Raw genomic sequence first — 20,673 nt, 5'->3', positions numbered from 1 at the left:
TAAACACAGAGAAATAGAGCTAGTGTCTAACTAGAAGCTTCACTTGTACTGATTAGCATTCATGGCTACCAGAAGCAAAAGTGAATTATCAATGTAATTACAACAGTGACCTGCCTACATGATATACTGGTACAATAGTGCACAAATGTTAAAGGAGTAACCAACCATTTTTAATTGAATTTGAGGCTTACTACATGAGAAGAACTCATACCTGACACTGCTGAAGTGGCCAGGAACCTGAGACAAGATAGGTCATGGGCCTAGGAGAAAACGTGGTACAATTATCCTACTAGAGAAACAGCAATAGAATGACGAAAGGCAGACTAGAACACCCATATGTCAGTGCCTTGCTCAGTAATCGCAAGAGAAGCTTCTTCTTGCAATAAATAGAGACTAACACAGAGACTCGCAACTGGCTGCTGTGCAGAAAGAGGCTTTGGGGCACTCAGTCATAAATGGGATGGCTTCATCAAACCCCTCCTCTCAAGGCTCAGCGGTCTATGCAGAAGGAGGGTGAAAGATTCTAAGAGCCAGACGTGATGGATGACTCCACGCTAACAGTGTCTCCCAGACACAACGGGACTGAGTCAATGCACATATGATCATGGAGACTACGGTAGCACATGCAAGGCCTACACAGATTCCAGCTTGACAGGGTCCTAGCACTGAGAGGAAAAAGTGGGCACAGCTCCCAACCCTAACAAGAAACTATCTGCAACTGATATCTGCTGGCAAAGGAAAAATCAGTTTTCTCCAATTGTGTCTCACTGGGTATATAACCATACTTCAGGTCAGGCCCCACACCCAGGAGTAGTTGGGCAAGACAAAACAAACTCAGTGGTATTTTGTAGACTTTTTGTCTCATTTTGCTTGTTTGGGTTTTTTGTTGTTGTTGTTGTTCTTGTTATGCTTGTCTTTTGCTTATTTTGATTTTCATTTCTGTGTTTTGTGTATGCTTCTTGGTTTCATTTGTTTCTAATGAAATTAAAAGAATATACAGTTGTGTAGGTAAAAGGCTGGGATAGTCTCTGGAGGCAGCAATTGGGAGAAGGAAAAAACAGATCAAAATATAATGAATGAAACCCGCCTAAAAGAAAAATTCCCTATGAAAATAAATGTGACTTCTATTAACTTTTATCTCATGTACAAGTCTGTTTTTAACACAAAGTCCATAAGTCTTAAGATTACCTATATAAGTATAGATAAAACAAAAGTATATAATCATTACAAAGTGAACTTTTATTTCCTTTTTTGCTTTTGATTATAAGAGCTAATCCCATACTTAAATATGTATGATCCTTCTTCCTGCCTTCTTGCTATATCTTGTCAACAATTTATGCTAGGGAAGTTTCAATGAATAATTTTCTATGTTTCCATTCTCTGTGCATTTTTGATACTTTCCAAGTAGAACAGTAATTCTACAAGACGCCTCCTGTCTGGCTGCAGGTAAAATACATCCCTCCTCTTTGGAGGACAGACAATGACAAAACCGATGAGCAATCACATACAGGTGACAAAATGCATGCCCATTAATAAAGAAATGCAATATAAATTCCAGGAAATTATTATTATTCAATGTTGAGTTATAGCCAAGTGACATCTTCCAATGTCATTAACATTCACCTGGATCCAAGAAGAGGCAAATCAAGAAACACCTTTCCTAGGCAGCACTCTAAGCATTTATCTGAATACAAATATTACAGGATTCAGCATAAGTAAGGATGCATGCTGAGAACAGAATATGAAGAGCCAGGAGGCCTATTAAAACCAGTGCAAATGATGCAATTCACGGCAGAGAGCCATCTGTAGACATACACGCATTTAGTGTTAATAGAAAACAGGGGTGACAACAAGAGATATATTGCTTATATTTCTTTTTTCTTGATAGAAATCATTTAAAGTACAAAATATAATGCATGAGCTTGAGTACCTTCCAGGAGGTATATAAACACTTCTAAGTTCCATACAGTGATAAAATAAAAATGAAATGCAGTATGAAAATCTTGGCTTCATGATTCATTTCATGCTTTAATAATATAGCTATAATATGATACAATTCATCGAACAATTGGTAAATAACATGAGCACACCACTGGGCTAGGTCCTGTAGACAACACAAGGAAAGAGAAAGCCTGTTTCATTCTTAGTAATTCTGACATAATTTAAAAAAAAAGATTTAGAAAATACTAACTGTGCTGGTCGGGTTTCACAAACTTAACACAACTAGATATGTCTAGAAAGAGTAAAACTTAATTGAAAAAAAAATGCCTCCATAAGATTGGACTATAGCAGGTCTGTAGGGAATATTCTTGATTAATGGTGGACGTGTGAGGGACCAGCCCACTGTGGGTCATTCCTAATGCTATTAAGACAAGATTTATTAACAGAAAGCATGCTGAGTTATCTCTACTGAGATAACTTACTATGAATAAGATGACCTCATGTTTATAGTTCAATTTGGAATGTTTTGAGAGAAAATTGAGGTTCTACTAATAATGATTCTTGAGTAGTAGGCTAAATCTATGATTGAACGACGAAAGGGATAGCTTTAAGGGTCTGGTGAAGCATGCCCGCACTGGGAAGTAGAAGAAAATCAGAAATTCAACTTTCCTTTACTACATGAGACCCTGCCTCAAAACAAACAAGATTCATGTAAACTAATAACCCGATAGAAACCTGGACAATTTATGTGTGCAGTTAATCAATGTGCATGTGAAAAACTGTTCCCCTTCATTAACAAAAAGAAGCTTAAACTAAATACCAGGGCGTAGCACTTTTTTCATGCATAAGAATAAAGAAAGAATATTGATATTTTAAAAAGTGTAAGGATGGCCAGTTGCTAAGTACATGGTCAAACTTAATTAATCATGTCTTCTCAAAGGTTTAATTTTGTTTTAATAAACATCAACATTTTACATTGAAATATTCTTTTGGTACTTTTGTTTCTGAGAATTTATCGTACGGAAAAACATGTTCAAAGGAATATAAATATAAATAGAACCTATAAAAACAAATAGAAATAGTATAAATATTGAAAAGAGAAAAGTCAAGTAAATTATTATATATCCCTCAGAAAAACATAGACATAGTAAAAAGCAAGATGGATCTGTATGCATTAATGGGCAAAGATTTTCAGTACATACAATTAAGCAGCGAAGTCACAGAACACACTTCATTTATTATTTATTTTAAAATATCTATTAAAAAATACCAAGCTACAAATATAACAGAAATCTACTTATAACAAAGGTAAAGAAAGGCGCAATAAAGGATACAGGAAAATATACAGTTGGCCTGGAGCTCACAAGTCCTCCCTCAGCTTCCCGACAGCTGGCAATACAAGCATGTACCACCCGGCCACCCAAATCTATTTTCTTTCAGACTAAATAAGAGACAGAAAGCATATTCCAACCTTTTGTTTTTGGATTCACTGTCAGTTTTGTACTTGTCAAACTCCTGGCTAAGAGCCTGCAGTTTTTCCTGAAGTCTCTTTTCTCGCTCCACACTTCCTTGATAAAATTTCATTTTTTCTTCCACTGCTTTCAGTTTTTCTTCCATAGCCTTAAATTCATGAAGAATTAGGTAGCTGACGCCACAGTATTTACAAACTGTTTCTTCAGGAGACATCTAGGAAACAGAACATATATTTATTGAAATGTTATGTTTTTAATTATGAAAAATAAAGCTCAACCAAAGATGCTATGCAACCATGCTGGTGAGACAAACCTGCTATGTATCAACCATGCTGGTGAGACAAAGTAAATACACAGCCTGCTATACTGCTGGAACAGTCATCATGGCACTGCCTACATCTGGATAAAATTTCTAAAACCAACACGAATCTTGGAAAGAGAAAAGATTTTCTCAAAGAAATGATCTCTCTGTGGTATCAGTAAGAAATATTTACTCTTCAAATATCTTTTACAAAACAAAACTAAAAATGCTAAAAAAAAAATCCTTACAACTTTAGTTCTGAGATGAGTTTTCTATCATGTCAGAAGGAACCCATGGCCTTTAGCAGCCAACTACACTATGACCCTTTAAATCAGTGGTTTGCAACCTGTGGGTCATGAACCCTTTGGGGTCAAATGACCCATTCACGGGGTTACATGTCAGATATTTACATTATAATTCATAACAGTACCAAAATTACACTTATGAACTAGCAATAATGCTATGGGTGGGATCACCACAACATGGAAGAACTGTATTAAAGGCTCACAGCATTGGAAAGGTTCAAAACACTCCTCCAGAAGTCTCTGACTTACTAAGATTTTATTCTATTCATTTATAAAATATGGCACTGAACCCAATGAACTCTATTCTCTCACTCGACTTCAATATTTTAGGATTTTTTATAGAATTTAACATTCTGTCCAAAGTTACAATAGAAAATGCATTTTAAACTTATTCTCTTCTTTGTTATACTTATTCCATAGATTAAAACTGAGACTCCTGAAGTTTCAAAGCCAAATAAAAGGAGAGGATGTTAAAATTAAATCCAATTCTTTTGAAGAACCAATACTTACATATTTGGCACCATATCATATTTATCTACCATGGGTATATGAGTTTTTGTGTTCTTCAAATAAAGTGTGTGTGAAGCTCTGGTCAATACAAGGACAGTGAAAAAGCAAGCCAGGAAAAGGACCCTACTTTTTTTAATCTGTCTTAAGAACAAATAGTCCTTGGGTGGCCTATGTTTGATTTGTTTTTCATAAAGGTAAGAGAGCTCCAGGGCACCAAAATAAAATCAATTCTTAGATTACTCAATAAGGACTCTTTTAAAAAACACACTGTCTCATCATAGGTTAGAAATTAATAACTAGCCCCAAATGGCCTCCAACCCACTACCTTCTACCTTATTGTCTCCAATACGGGAAATACAGGCAACACACCACATCTGGTCTTCTGGTTAAAGTGTTTCTTCCTAATGCAACCTCCCTTGAGATAGTAGAAAGTGTCTATGTAACTATGTTATGGCACAAGGATGCAGAAAGTATCCCTGTCACTATGTTATAGCACAAGAACCAGCTCCTGTAAATTGTTCTCTGACATCTGTACATGTGCCATACATACACATGAAATAAGTACAATAAAGAAAATATTTAAATGAAATAGCAAGGCTCATATGCTGTCTTAATAAGTGTAAAATTAGCCCAAGGGTTATAGCCTTCACTCATGTGCCCTTAGTTCAGGTATGGCAGTGTAGGCCTTTAATCCAGCACTCAGGAGGTACAAGGGGTGGATTTCCAACAGTTCAACCCAGCCTGGTTCACATAATGAGCTCCCAGGTGAGCTAGGGCTATACACTATAAACCTGTCTCACAAAAAATAACTAACCCTTATAAGCCATACTTTAATAAATTATTCTAAAGTCTTGTCTGGAATTAAAATAAGACTTACTTGTCATTCAGTAGCATTTCATACATGGAACAGCATTTGCATATTATCCTCTCTAGCAGGCATCAAGATAACAAGAGTGACTCCCCAACCCCATTCAGAATACTGCCAGCCCGGGAAGCTCGTCTATCCATGTCAAGAAACCTGAACTCATTTGAATAAATGGTGTTTCCTAAGAGTCCCTTCTCTCGTCAGCTGGAAGAGTCTATTGTGTACTATATGGCCTTTTATCCCTAAACTTTGTCCCTTCAGTCAGTCTTTTTCCTACTCCTGGAAAGAGTCCTATCCTTATTCTAAAGAGAATCCTTGGCAATTAAAGGAGACTTGCAGCTGGATGTAGGAAACAGACTATATAAACTTCACATTGACAGGTATTAAAACAGATACATTCATCCTAACAATCAAGGGATGAAAACTAAAATAAGCAAAGCAATGCATTTTAGAGGTTTTCTAAATGTTCATCAAAGAAAAACACAATAGTTATCATGATATGGAAACAAAACAATAAAATAATAGGCCCCAAAAAATGGTCTCCAGGTTTGGCCAGCATAACCTCAATCCTTGAATTATCTCTAACACAAACATGGCATACGGATCTTCAGCACTGTTCAACTATAAACAGTTTTCTATAAGCAAAACTGTAACAGAAAGGATATAACCATTTTCAAATTCTTAGTGTCTGATGGACTAATTGCCTGGGACATTTTCTGAAGCTTGAGAAGTTATGAAATACTGTAATTATGGATCCAAATGAAGCAAATAAAAGTTATCTGTTTGTTGTGAATTATAATTTGTGCTTCCTCCTTCCAACTCAGTGTTCTATCGTTTCGTTCTCAGAGTAACATAATAACATGCTGCCATTCCTGACAACAGGGCCGTCGTTAACAGGAAGTTCCTGCCTCTGCTGCTGGAGAAAGCATTAACAAGAGGAATATATAGAACAAATGCAGAACCACTTAAAAATGCAGTGTTTGGACTCTTAAAATTATAGTTACTGAGTATAAAAATCATGACAACTTTTAAAAATTAAATTAGGCTTCAAACCTTTGTCAGCATTCCTGAGCATACTTAACCACAAAAAGCATCTAACAGCCTCCTGCTGCCCACTGAGGCTCCAAAGCTTAGCCTCCTTTTTCTTTTTTTAAATCTACCACACATCCATTGCCCTTTTTTGTATTTGCTTATATAAGGAAAATAAACAAGCTTTAGACAAAGGTAAGAGTGACAATATAAAGCGTTAACACTTTCAGGATATTTCGCATGTAAAAATGCCTTTCCAGGTGCCTGCTGCAGAGCATCAAGATCTCCCAGCACCCACATGGCGGCCAGGGAGAGCCGGCTCCTGGAAGCTGCCCTCTGACCTCCACGTGCACACCTGCCATGGCAAGTGCTAGCACACATACACATGATAAATAAACTAAATGTTATTGTTAAAGTTAATGCCTTTACCCAAAACAATGAGTGATTAGTAAGTTTTAGCCAAAACTGGCAGAAAATAATTTGGAGATAAGACAGTGAACCTTTGCAACCACTAGCTAGGCAAATCAGCTGGCCATTTCCTAAGTCCATCAGATCATTCCTCTTTATTAAGTCAACTTTAGAGCTAATTTCGTATAACAGCTATAAAAGGAACCCACAGCTTCATTATACTTAACACAAAAAGCCTGAGCGCTTGTACCTTAAATTGGAAGAAAACAAAGACGTCCATTCTCATTGCCCTTATTCAATACAATGCTGGGAGGACTAGCAGACCAGTAAGGGAGAAGGATGAAATAAAAGGCACACATACTAGAGGGAAGAAACGAAACTGTGTTTGTGATAAGTTCTGTCTAAGGTTTTTATTGCTGTGAAAAGATACCATGACCATGGCAAGTCTTATAAAGGAAAACATTTAATTGGAGCTGGCTTATGGTTCAGAGGTTTAGTCCATTATCATCATGGCAGAAGCATGGTAGCATGCAGGCAGATGTGGTGCTGGAGAAGGAGCTGAGAGCTCTATATTTTGCAGGCAACAGGCAGCAGGGAGACACTGTGCCATTGGGCGGGAATGGCTTGAACATATAGGAGACTTCAAAGCCCGCTTCCACAGTGACACATTTACTCCAACAAGGTCAAACCTCCTAATAGTACCACGTGCTAAGGGCCAATCATTCAAGTGCATTAAGGGACCATTCCTATCCAAACCACCATTCTTGACAACCCTGACCTTCAACAGAATTAAACACTTTTGCTTTAAAAAAATAAACTGTGAAAATAATTAAAAACACAAGCTATATATCAGGAGAAAATATACATACACATGACCACATACATGGTCAGTAGTTAAATTATAGAATTCTGAACTCAATGGGCAGTGGTAGCTCATGCCTTTAACTGAGGCCAGCCTCTACAAAGCTAGTTCCAGGACAGACAGGGCTACCCAAGGAAACCCTGTCTCAAAAAAAAAAAACAAAAACAAAAAAAACCCCACAAAAAACAAAACTAAGAGAAAAAAAAATTTCTGAAAACTCAACAATTTACAAAGAACAATTAGAAGATGAGCAAAGAACATGAAGAAACATTTGACCTAAAAGAACTCACAGATACTGGTAATTTCTGTTGCCATGATAAAATACTCCGAGAAAAGCACTCACAGGAGAAGAGTTTCCTCTGGCTCACAGTTCAAAGGTGCAATGCATCAAGGCAGGTACACTAACGAGGCAGAGGCCTGAAGCTGCTGGTTCCCACCAGGAAACACAGTGTTGAGCACAGCCTGCTGGGCAGCTCTCCTTCTCTAGACAGTCCAGGATTCTAGCAAGGGGACCACCCACAGCAGGCAGGTCTTCCTGCCTCAACTGTAATCGAGATAATGCCTTTTGAGCATCCTCAGAAGTCCACCTCCCATGTAATTCTACATTCTACTAAACTGACAACTAATGCTAACCAAATACCAAATAAGCACATGATGCTCTAAATTACTAAATAAAAAACAAATTAAAACCCCAGTGGGATCACTACACCTGCTGACTTCTCCAGTGCTGCTAAAGCTGTGGGAAAGGAGAGCACTCAATAAGTGGGTACTGCAGGTAAGAGTAGGAAATGGCGTACACCCCCTGAAAAACAACTTATCATCTCTTAACAACAAGCTACCATACAACGTTGGATTTATATTGCAAAAAACAAAACCATGTGTTCATGTAAATGCCTTGTATGTGTTAGCCAAAAACTGGGAACACTACATACACAGTTCAACAGGTGAGCGACCAAATGAACTGGTGCATTCACAGCATAGATCATTATTCAGTAATAAAACTGCAGAAATTTGTTGGGTAATGGTGATGCACACTTTTAATCCCAGCACTAGGGAGCAAGTGACTTCCTCACCAGCCTGAGCAAGGTCCAAGACAGCTAGGACTATAAAGAGAAACCCTGTCTCAAAAACAAACAAACAAAACAAAATAAACAAATTAAAAATGAAAAACTCTTGATACAACTACCTGAAATAAATTCTGAAATAATGCCTAAAAATAATAATATCCAAAATGTTGTACAGTATGTGATTTCTATTTATATAGCATTCTTGAAATAACAAAATGTTGATGGTCAAATCAACAGTTATCAGGAATCATAGCATGGAAGGAGGAAAGGAAAATGGGAAAGTTAAGGTGAATATAGTTTTTAAAATGCAATGTGAGGAATCACAGCTCTAATTTTGATTGCATCAACTGTTAATCTCCTGGTTATGATATCATACTTTAGTCTGCCAAATGTTACCCCATGAAATGGCTCCATAATACTTCTTAAAATTGCATATAACTATAATTTTAAAATAATAAAAATAAACAAATCTAATTAAATCAAATTAAAACACTAGCTCAATATTAAGACATTTTGTTGAGCAATAAATAAATAAATAAATAAATAAATTGGACTCATGCTGTAAAAATTACACATGCCACATTATAACTACCTGCTGGGTACCAGGTCAATTTAAGAGACAAGCCCCGTCCACCTCCAACCCTCCCCTTCCATAGAGGCAAATGGATCTCCCACCTCCTCCAACCTCTTTTTGTCTCTCTTCTGAAGAGGTAAGTACTATCTCTCCCTCTCTCTACCCTTCCTCTCTCTACCCTTCCTCTCTCTACCCTCCCTCTCTCTTTCTCTCTTCATCCCCTTCTCCCCTTTCCCCCTTCACTTTCCCCTCCATAACCCACTAAATAAACTCTATATCCAAACTCTCTCTGCATGGTGTATCTGTCCGTCTCTCACCTGCCAAGGGGACCCACAGGGGACTCACTGAGGCCTCCGGTCACCCACAGCCTTGTGGGACCGGCCTTCTCTCCCCTCCCCTGCTTATATCTTTGAAAAAGAATAACACTACCTATACATGGTGGCAAAGCCTTTTTCCTCCAATACTTCTCTATTAGAAAACTCTATAACCTTTAGCCAGTCAGCTAAAGAATTTTTTTTACCACAAATAGAAAAATGAAGATTTTTTTCAAGATAAAATGTTTTTAGAATAGTTTTACTAATGAATTATTTTGGATTACAGCATTAAGTAAATAGTGTTCCCATAAATTAATATTGCTTTCATCATAAGGTGTCAAAACTACAAGAGCTTTAAAACACCACACACACACACACACACACACACACACACACACACACACACTACTTTCCAAGATACTACATCTAACATTTCTAAGACCACTTTCTTTTATTCTCTGTTCTAACTCAGTACAAAATTTGAACCTAGCTGCAGTGGCCCAAAATGACCTGAAAATTAAGTTTATTTTCTCTGGCAATGACAACCTGTGCTTGGAAATATAAAACTGTTATTCTGAATAAATTTCAAAGTTCCAAAGTACTAAAATTGCTTTGCTGAAACAGGACAAGATGAGCTGTCAGTGTCGGGGAAAGGACTGTTACCCTGAAAGAACAGCCTGCTCTCCAGCCCTCGCCAGCTCTGCACCCTGCACTGGCCACTTCTGCTTTGCCAGATAAACAACCCTCATCTCTTTGCTTTCTGTCTTGTGATAATAAAGACCTCCTGAAGGAGGTCTAAAACCTTGTAACATCTTCATTTTTGCCACAATTTTAAAAACAAGGGATTAGGTTTTCTCTTTGTGAACTAATTTTACTCTGTTGCTTTTGACTTACTTATATCCCCTAGCAAAAAAAAAGGGGGGGGGGCAAGAGAATTTATTTTTTTCTAACAAGAGGACACAGTAAGTCTATAAAATGAGCCGACACTCACAAGAGGAGGAGATATACATTATTACTTTACTGATCCCTAAGGGCCGTTTTCAATTTAAACTGTAAGAGTAAAAAATAATGCAGAAATGAGCCGGGCGGTGGTGGCACACACCTTTAACCCCAGCACTCGGGAGGCAGAGGCAGGCGATCTCTGAGTTTGAGGCCAGTCTGGTTTATAAGAGCTAGTTCCAGGACAGGCTCCAAAGCTACAGAGAAACCCTGTCTTGAAAAACCAAAAAAAAAAAAAAAAAAAAAAAAAGAAAGAAAGAAAGAATACAGAAATTACTGCAGTCTACTAAAAGACAGTGGATGAAGCTTCTAGCAACACTACTGACTACCTGAAGTCAGAGACAGGTAGGAATTACCTCAGCCCAGGGGAAGAAGAGATTCAGGGATGGTGTGGAAGGTATGCAGAGAAAAGACACATGGGACCTCTCATACACTTTCTGTCACTTACGGAGATGGAAGTCTGAGAATTGCTCTGTGTGCGGCCAGAAACTACGATAAAAAGGAACCTGGAAATGAAAGTCAAGGATTATCTTATTCCTCCTTCCTTAGGAATCCCTGGGAGGAGACCAACAAAAGCAGGCAACAGACTCCAAATCCGGCTTATCAGCATCCTCATTCTTCTCCGTCCTCTCCTCTGAGAGCCATCTCTCTCACCTCCTTTTCATTCCCTCCAAGTGTCCTTTCCCCAGTACTGCTCACTTTGCTATTAATGGCACAGCGAAGCACAGCCATGTTCTCATCCTAAGGCACTGAACGTCCATTATCATATCACAGCACAAGTACAGAGAGAGAGAAGAAAGGCTCTTTCGCCTCTCCTCTCTGGTTTCTGCACTAGCCCTCCTTGCCTATACACAGAAAAAGAAAATAAAGAAAACACAGCAGGGGTTCTTTAGGAAGAAGAACCAGCCTATAAAGTAATACAAAAAGTTAAGAGACAAGAAAGAATGGGGAGGGGGCTTTGAAAGACATCTCTGTCACTGCACTCTGATTCATCCACCTCAAGTCTTTTCTCCTCTAAAGGAAAAGAAAGGAAAAGTGAAGCACATTTTCTAGGCCATTAGGAAAAAGTCCCCTTTTCTCCATCATAAGAATGAATTGATTCTGATTTGAATTATTACTATTATCACTACAAACTATATATGATAATTATCCTTAACTGAAGTGCTTATGAACACAAGTGGCTCAAATTATGCATTTTCTCAGATTGTGGATTGTATGCACATATAAAATGAGATCTCTGAACTAAGACCCAAGTCTACATACAAGTTCCACTCATGCCTTACCTGTGTTAAATACCTCGCCTAAATATGATACATCTCAGTAAGTGCATGCATGAAACAGAAATTCATAATGTAAAATTTACATTTGTAAGATAATATAAGCACTTGACAATTTCCAGCTCTTGAAGCATTTTGCATTTCAGACCAGGGATGCCTAATATGCATATTTCTACATTTAACATGATTCTGTATAGAGTGATACATACAAACTGGCAATATAGAATACTGCCTGATCATTAGGTAACTAAATAAATATGGACAATGCAGGTAACACTTAAGGGGAAAGTTTTGGAAAGGAAAAGCTTACTTTTTAAGACTTTTGGGGATGTCCACATACATTATAGTCAAACCACCAGAAAAGCACATGGCATTAATGGGTATAAAAGTGTTATTTACATAAGTATATCTAACTTAGGTCCTGAAAAAAGCACAAAGCTATACTTTACCTTCTGAACACTGGGCAGGACAAGGCTATAACTAGCATACTTGTCCTTGGCTTAGACAGCTGAGCCTCTCCTGCTGTCCCCCCTTCTCTACATTGACATGATAGTACCTGCCATACTTTAACTACCTCAAACATGACAAGAGCACCCCACCACTCTAAGTCTGTAGAAACACTCAGCTTTCAGGAACCAAGTCTAGGTTCGCATCTTCTGCACAAGACTCCACCTTGATGATCTCCAGCATCCAGGGATTCCAGTCGTCAACTCTCCACTCTCACAAGGATAACCTGCAGGAATCAGCTCTCTCTTTCCAGCATGGGTCCCAGGGATCCAACAGAGATCATCAAGCTTGGCAGTAGGTGCCTATCCCGGATGAACCACCTTTCTGGCCTCCTGGGCACTGTCTTACATGGGACTTAGATTATAACACTGTCTTGTAGATTTTTCTTTCTACTGTATTCCTTTCTACTGTTTCTTCATTCTTTCTGACAAGAGATTAGGGTCTGAAATATGAGCTTTTGCTTTTAGGTTGTTTTGTTTTACAGTTTCTTTTCATCTCTCACTCAAGCTATTTCATGCAAGGAACACAGTTCAAGTGAGAAGATATTGCATTTGTTCAAACCCATGGAAGCACCATTTCTGAAGTAGCAGCATAACTGAGCATCATATGTGCTTAGCACCTAACAGTTAACTTCACAGGTAAAGAGAATCACATGTAGTGATTGAAAGGATCTCTTCTGGTAACTGCACTTCTTTTAAAGTTTCCATAAATAGGGAAGGTGGGCAGCAAGAAGAGCAGCAGGTCCAATCGATGCTGTGATTAATGTTAACAGGCCATCCACAGCAGCACGAACACTGGCAAAAGCCAATCTGCATCTGAGCATGGTTTTCAATGAGAGTGACAAATTACTAGTTAATGAAGAGCTGACTGTAAGCTGGGGGTATTGCAGACATGCTTGAGGTCCTACATTCGATTCTGAGTAGGATAAGGGTAGGAGAGTTGTTGCTAGATTTGCTAAAAGTAGCTGTCTGTATCAATAGGTACAGCTAAGGCATAAGGTTGTAACCCACAATTCATGTCAATAGTTTTTGAAGAGGTGTTTTTTAATTATTATATTAACAATGTATGGATTTAAAACTAATTACAGAAGAAATGCCTTTGCCTGAGAACAGATGTAAAGTAATAGGGATAAGGGTTGGATAAAAACCAAGAATTACTTGTTAACTAGACTACATGAATTTTAAACAGGAAATCAAAGCTGGTAAGCTAGGTCAGCAAATACAGATACCCATTGCCAAGCTTGACAACCCAAGTTTGATTATCAGGACCCGATGATAGAAGAGACCCAACTCCCAAAAGTCAGCCTCTGACCTCCACGTGCTATGCTTTATACACACACTTTTTAAAATGTGAAATTGAGACAAACGGGGTGTTATACAGGCATTGAGTATTACTATTAAAGTACAATCAGGATCACTACCAGCATAAATGGTAAGTTATTTAAAAACTCATGTTTCCTTATAAATAAGCAGAGATGTTGGGGTGTGGCCATTTGATTCTCTAGATGCAGCTGCTGGGCTTTCCCATGCTGCCCTGGCTGCCTTGAGTTAAAAGGGCTGTTGGCTAAATAGCCAGCTGGACTGTTCTAGGCCAGCATCTGCCATTCCGAACACTTCGGAGAGGTCCTGAACAAATGACACAATCATCACAGATGCCTGCTCTGGCTCCTGAAGATGCAGGCACAGCCAAAACTGTTGCAAACCATTTGTATCAGAGTTTCTGCTATCGTGGGTCTAAGAAAGCTCTAGATGACTCTGCTACTATTTCTACCTAGGCCAGAGAGGGGGAGTGCTTTCCATGGGGGCCTAGCAAAGTGACGGTTACAGACAGGCACAAAGGGGACATTGTCCTGTCTGCATGGGAGGCTGGCTGTGGTTCCAGCAAGCACCTTTTCTCTGGCTATATAAATTGGCTGTGTGCTCACTTGGGGAGTTGGACAGGAGACACCCTTCTGTGTTTCCTCCCTCGTTTTGCAGCACTGGGCACAAGAAACGGCTTCTTCCAGTGGTGTCTCCTTGCCCACATTTGGTAGCACAGGCTGAGCTGGGAACAAGAGCAGCGTCAATGGATCGGCTGCGGCGGTCATGGCTGAGCAGCCAGAAGCAGCAGGGCAGCCATCTGCTGAACAGCTGACGCTCTGCAGAGCTGACGCACAGCTAGGGGTCAACAGTCCAAGCCGGAAAAGCAGCAGAGTGGCAGCTGCAAAAGAGGTGGAGCCACTGAGCTGTGCACGTGACCACAACAGCAGCAAGAGATGGGCGGCAACTGCCTCCCACGTGGACCCTGGCAACTAAGACAGCGGCCATAACAACAAGCAGCTACTGAACATCTAAGCCAGGGCAAGAACGAGAGGAACGGTGGGAGCACAGAGAGGACAGGAAGCTGGAGCTGAAGAATCAGAGAATTGCAGGCCCTGGTTACTAGAAGAGGTTCAGAATTGTCTTTAGGGCCAGGTGTCTTCAATAGTTCCCAGACCTTAGGTCGTAGGAATCCCAGCTTCCTAGGCCCACACAAGAGGGAAATACCTGTAAAGGGTCCTGCTACTCCACCCTTGCACAGGAACTCTCACACTTCCGAAGCCTCGGCTGCTGCCACTCAAGGCCTCCTGAGAGGAGGCTACTGCCCAGAGCTACCTGCTTTTGTTCCCGCTGCCCTGTTACCAGCACGCAAAACTGCCAAGGGATAAATCCTGAAAAAGTTTTCCCTTGCCTACCCACAATTCCCATCTGCAAAGGACAAAACCAATCGGTAACTGATCGAAATAGTATCTAAACACCAGTGTGGTGAGCTCACCTTTAACCCCAGCACTTAGGAGGCAAAGGAAGGCAGATCTCTGTGAATTCCAGGCCTGCGTGGTCTATGTAGTGAGTTCCAAACCAGCCAAGGCTACACAATTAAATTTTGTCTAAGACAAAACAAAGCAGCAGCTGGTATACAGTGAACCGTGAGAATTAATTTAGGTGAAAATGCATTATGTAAAAATATCACAAAAGTTACAAACATGAGCATTTCTGGGATTTGACTTCACTAGGACTCTAAAACTAGCAGTTAAAATACCACAGTGGAATTGCATATTTGTCTTCTTACATAGTTTTGCAGGGAACGTCTACAGTGTGGTTATTCCTTCTCCCATCACGAATTAATCATCAATTCTGTCGTTTTCCAAATTCACTCCCCTATACTTTAGAATGATCTAACAGCTAAAACACTCCTAATATTAGATGCTTATAATGCAAAGTCATACCTTTTGGATTTCTTCCGGTAACGCGTGCATGGGAATGTGACGATCCATGATTCCCCCGACGTACTGCAGGAAAACACGCTACAAACATGGATGGCAACGGTCAGAATCCAACAATGACAGGAAAACTCCGGTGATTTAAAGATTCTTAATATCTGGAGATGAGCTGGCAATAAGCAGTTAAACAGATGTTTGTTTCATTGGCTCCATGGCAGAAGGTACCAGTTAAGTTTTCACAGTTAGTCCTTAAGCCACACAGGACACTACAGAAATTACTAACTCATCTTTTCTATTTTTCAGAAAGTTATAAAGTCATAACAAAAATAATAGTGGTTTATGAATTATTTGTTTTGCAACAGATTAACTGTAAGATTTTAAACAGACCTATTTCAATATTCTAAAATAACATTTTATCTGAAAGCTATAGAAAGAAATGTGCCATCAAGTCTTCTTTAAGTTATAAAACACAAAAAATACAGTCACTAAGCTACGATATCTAGCCACTGAGCAGAAAAGCCATCAAAGCATCAAAGACCACATGCAGCTGAGATGGACAGATATGCAAATTTATCTAGATTTTGACAGATTTTCATCTTCTAATTCATTATAAAACTCTTTTTATTACTTTCATGAAAACACAGGCAACAGAGGCATTTTCTTCTTTCAAATGTTTCCCAAACAGGACAAAGAATACCCCATCCAGTTTTATGAGTGGAAGATAAATCTATCTGTGGAAAGAGTAAAGGGGCCAGGGAGATGGCATAATGAGTAAAGTCCCTGCCACACAAGGGTGATCCCAGTACCCACAAATGCGGGGCTGGAAGTCTACCTGAAATCCCAGCCTTGGAAGGCAGAGACAAGCTGGGTAGCTAGACTCACTGAACGGACCAGTTCAGAATTCAGGTGGGAGATCCCCCTAAGGTGGAGGGTGCAGACACCTGGTCCACACATACATAAACATGCATGCACACCAAACATAAACACACATACATAAGAGCAAAAGAGGCCAAGGCCAGGATGGTGGTGTGGAGTGGTGCAGCAGACCCAAGGGACAGAGAGACTCCATGGCAGGATGAAGGTCAAAAGCCTATGACTGATAAACGGGGGTAGTGTCAGAATCAAGAAAGGATACTGAGCTATCCTTTAGGTGGGAATGGGAAGTTAGAAAAGGCTCCCTAAGGTTCTTTGCCTTAGGTCAGGGCAGGAGAGTGAAGTCAAAAATAATACTGGTATTAGTTGGGTGGTGGTGGTGCTCCCTTTAATTCCAGCACTTGGGAGGCAGAGGTAGGCGGATCTCTGTCAGTTTGAGGCCAGCCTGGTCTACAAGAGCTAGTTCCAGGACAGGCTCCAAAGCTACAGAGAAACCCTGTCTCAAAAAAAAAAAAACAAAAACAAACAAACAAAAATGCTGGTGATTTTATTGCAAATTACTCAACCATTGGTGGAAGAGAGATTCCTCAACTCTGTATTGGCCCAAATAACCCTCATTTCGATAAGGTGCTGTTTAAGAGCAACAACTAATGAGCTGTCTTCCCACAGACAACACAAACACAAGACAATGTTTGGTCATGTTAGCTGAGGTCAACCACAGGAGTAAATTATGTCAACATGGGTCCAAGTGACCAAGTACATAATCTGATGTTTGCCATTCTGTCACAGTCACATGGCAAGAAACCGGAAGGCTCATTATCCTCAGTCATCTTTAGTTAACGGAAATGATCATATCTTCAGGTCCACTAGGAATATTTCCCCCCCAAATTACCCACTAAATCTCCTTTAAAAGTACCATTTACAAAAGTATTAGTGAGCATGGAACTAAACAACAGTAAAAATTCAAGTACCAGAGGAATATATTTTACCTAGTGCCTTCACTGTGACTCTATACCAACCTATTACTATACCACCAGAAGTGGTAGGCTACAGCCTATGAAAAAAAAAATTAATAATAGCACCCTGGTAAACTAGGGGGCACTCCAAAACATTAGTGGTGGTGGGGAAAGCTGAATGAGTATTTAACTTGACTTTGAAACACATCACAGAAAATATCTCTAAAATAGTTTAGGGATCCCATTCTTTTCATACAGCCAATATACATTCATCGCATTCGTCCAAAGAGCATTGGTAATTTGTTCTCATACAAAGAGGTCTTTTTTTTTTTTTTTTTTTTGGATTTTTCGAGACAGGGTTTCTCCGTAGCTTTTTGGTTCCTGTCCTGGAACTAGCTCTTGTAGACCAGGATGTCTTTAACACTGTTTGCTATATAGTATGTTATTGTAAAATCCTTGTAAACTGGAGTTGCTAGTTGCTTTTCTGCTAAGCAGCACATGCAGCCGGTTGCAACTACGAGGTAGACACCGAAATTCCCAAGATGATGACAGAGACACTATTTTCTTTAATGTTCATTTTTGTTATGCCTATATCTTAAGGAAATGGCTTCTAAACCTTTAAGAAATGTCCATCGGGTCTTTATAAGTATTTGAATACCAAAAAGAGAACAGAGGAAGAATTCAAAGATAATTCAGGGTTTTTTGGGTTTTTTTGTGGGGTGGGGGTTGCTTTTTTGGCAAGAGAAAACTTGGAGTTTTTAATTTGCCCATCTGTTATTTTGCCTGTTTTACCAAACAAGTTCCTTTGGTCTTTCCCATTTCACATGTGTAAACTGCCCTTGGCAAAAGTACGGTGGTACGTGGCTGCACCTACGTGGGTGTTTGCCAATCTTCCCTGCGACACGCAGGTCACGAGAAAGACGTGTGTTTTTAAAAGTAGGAATGTCCCTGGTGGTTCATTTCCGATTCTTACACCAATGTCACGCCCGGTCATTAAACTCGGGTTCTGCTTTCAGGCCCTTCTTCAAGTACCATTCCGGGGACGTGAATCACAGGAGGGCAGGTCAGGGGCAGGAGAGCGGGAGGTCACGTCCCGGGACTGGAAATTAACCGCCTGGCCAGACCGCACTTGCCCCAGGCCTGGCCCAGAGGCCCGCCGCCCCCACCTTCACCACCCCTCCGCCCCCCGCCCCCCGCCGCCCCCACCTTCACCACCCCGCCGCCCCCGCCGCCCCCTCCGCCCCCGCGGTCCCGTGCAGCTAGCCTCCGCGCCGGAACTGAGTCCTAGCAGGCCTTGTTCGCCACAAGCTGAGGAAGGCGTGACTCTCACCTAGCCTGGGACTCTTCAGGGTGTGAAACGGCTTCCCCGGTCTCCCGGGCGACCGCGCTGCACGTCGGTCTGACGTCAGGGCGCGGTGACGTCACTGCCCACGCCGCCGCCGACGCGGAAGCCGAGCATTGCATCACTAGCCGCCGAGACGCGCGCGGGGCGGAAGCTGGCGCGGGTGGCAGGGGTCGGCGGAGAGGGCGGATTGACGCGACCGTCTGGAATGGGGCTGTGGAGCTCACGGGGACAGCAGGCGGCCGAGGCTGATGAGGAAGCGGGCGGTGAAGGAAGTGGGGGTGTCCTGTGTACAGCAGGGTCAGTCATTGCTCTCAAAAGGAAGGGAAAGATGATTATAGTTGGCATCATAGGCAGGGGAGCACGTTCTCCACCATTGCCGGGAGAAGCGTACATAGAATTTCATTCTGGTCCAAAAGTAATCAAGGTGAAGTATATAGAGACGAGCTACTCCACACACAAGTTATGGAAGGCCTCTGGTTTTTACACCCTGCTTTACTTCCTTTTATTCAATCTACATTCTTTCGTAATGTGAATATGATGACCTACTATGCAACAAGCAAGCCCAAGGAGGTGAAGCTTGGTGACTAGCCCAGGCCTTTAGTATGCTAAGTGCCTGCTTTCTCCTCCTTTTCAGGATTATCTCAGGTCCAAAGTGCTGATCTTCTAGGAACTATAGAAAACCCGGTTTTCTAGCAGGAAGGACAGATTACTATCGAAGAATAGTTTGCATGAATATGAAGAAAATGGCACTGAAAAGAGAAAGATGACCAGGAGACAAGAATTAGTGCCAAAACTATTCAAGCTGCTGGCTGATAGCTATCTAGTATGGAAATGATAGCACGGAAGAACACTTCCCTAAGTCATGAAAAGTTCTAGTTAATACAGAAGCCAGCAACCGTCGCTACTGGGTAACTAGGATTGTGTACTGTATGAGACTGCATATATACTGTAGGACTAGGAACAGAGGCTTCCGCCAGCATCAGCGCGTACACTTGAGTTGTGTGTGCCACAAAATGTTCCCATGACTTTAACATCACTGGGTAATGGGAGGTTTCAGTTCCTTGTGACATCAAGGACTGTTGAAGGTTATAAACACTGGACTGGTCTGTCATTGGCCAAAATATTGTTAAAGGGTGCATAACTACACTTTTGGCAAATGATATTCTTTACTAAGCACTTAGTATATATCTAAAAAAGGCCAACCCTTTGAAAGCGGTGAAAGCCTGTGGAAAGGCTATAATTAATTCACTTTTGTCTACGCTTGCTCATCTACACAGCACCTTGCTTCCATTTTCCTTACCACAGTAAATGCCCCTCCATCCTCCAGGGCCCATAATAGTGGTCTTAGATGATATGAAATAAATTTAGGAACCCCATTGCTGATTAACTAGCCACACTTTAAGTACTGAATTGTCATGTGGCACCCAGACAAAAACTTCTCATCATTATAGAAAATTTAATTAGATAATGGTAGACACAGTAAAAATTTCAAAGGGAAGATATTAAGAGTAGCTCTTCTGAAAGACCAGGAATGAGAAATGTATTTTCAGTTGGTCGTCCTATGCAAAATGGTCAGCCCTGAAAACATTCATACATGTAGCAGTATTGTGGAGGCAGCAGGTTATATTTGGGAATGTATTGTGTGCACACAAACACATGTATGAATGCAGTAACAGTTGGCGAAAATGTGCCTAGTCTTACTGCATCTTATTTTGCTGTGTTTGGTGGATCTCAGTGGGAGGCCTTCTCTTTTCTCAAGGGAAATGGGGGAGCAATAGTCTGGGGGAGAGGGGAGGTTGGGAAGGGGGACTGGGAGGAATGGAGGGAGGG

The 20,673-nt window shown here is 40.6% G+C and overlaps 1 protein-coding gene across 1 annotated transcript in view; it reads right to left on the bottom strand.

Annotated features, from left to right (window-relative positions):
• Positions 1–18,897, bottom strand: part of Lekr1 (leucine, glutamate and lysine rich 1) — a 127,085-nt gene extending 108,188 nt beyond the window's left edge. The window contains exons 1-3 of the mRNA XM_075950812.1: positions 18,829–18,897; positions 15,676–15,838; positions 3,413–3,627 (exon numbers count right to left, since the gene is read on the bottom strand). Of these exons, the coding sequence (XP_075806927.1) occupies positions 3,413–3,627; positions 15,676–15,723 (263 nt within the window). The 5' untranslated portion in view covers positions 15,724–15,838; positions 18,829–18,897. The remainder of the gene's footprint in view (positions 1–3,412; positions 3,628–15,675; positions 15,839–18,828) is intronic.
• Between the last annotated feature and the right edge of the window lie 1,776 nt (positions 18,898–20,673).

This window comes from Microtus pennsylvanicus, chromosome 16, assembly GCF_037038515.1.
Source record: "Microtus pennsylvanicus isolate mMicPen1 chromosome 16, mMicPen1.hap1, whole genome shotgun sequence".
Lineage (NCBI taxonomy): Eukaryota > Metazoa > Chordata > Mammalia > Rodentia > Cricetidae > Microtus > Microtus pennsylvanicus.
This window is presented reverse-complemented; position numbering and strand designations above follow the sequence as displayed.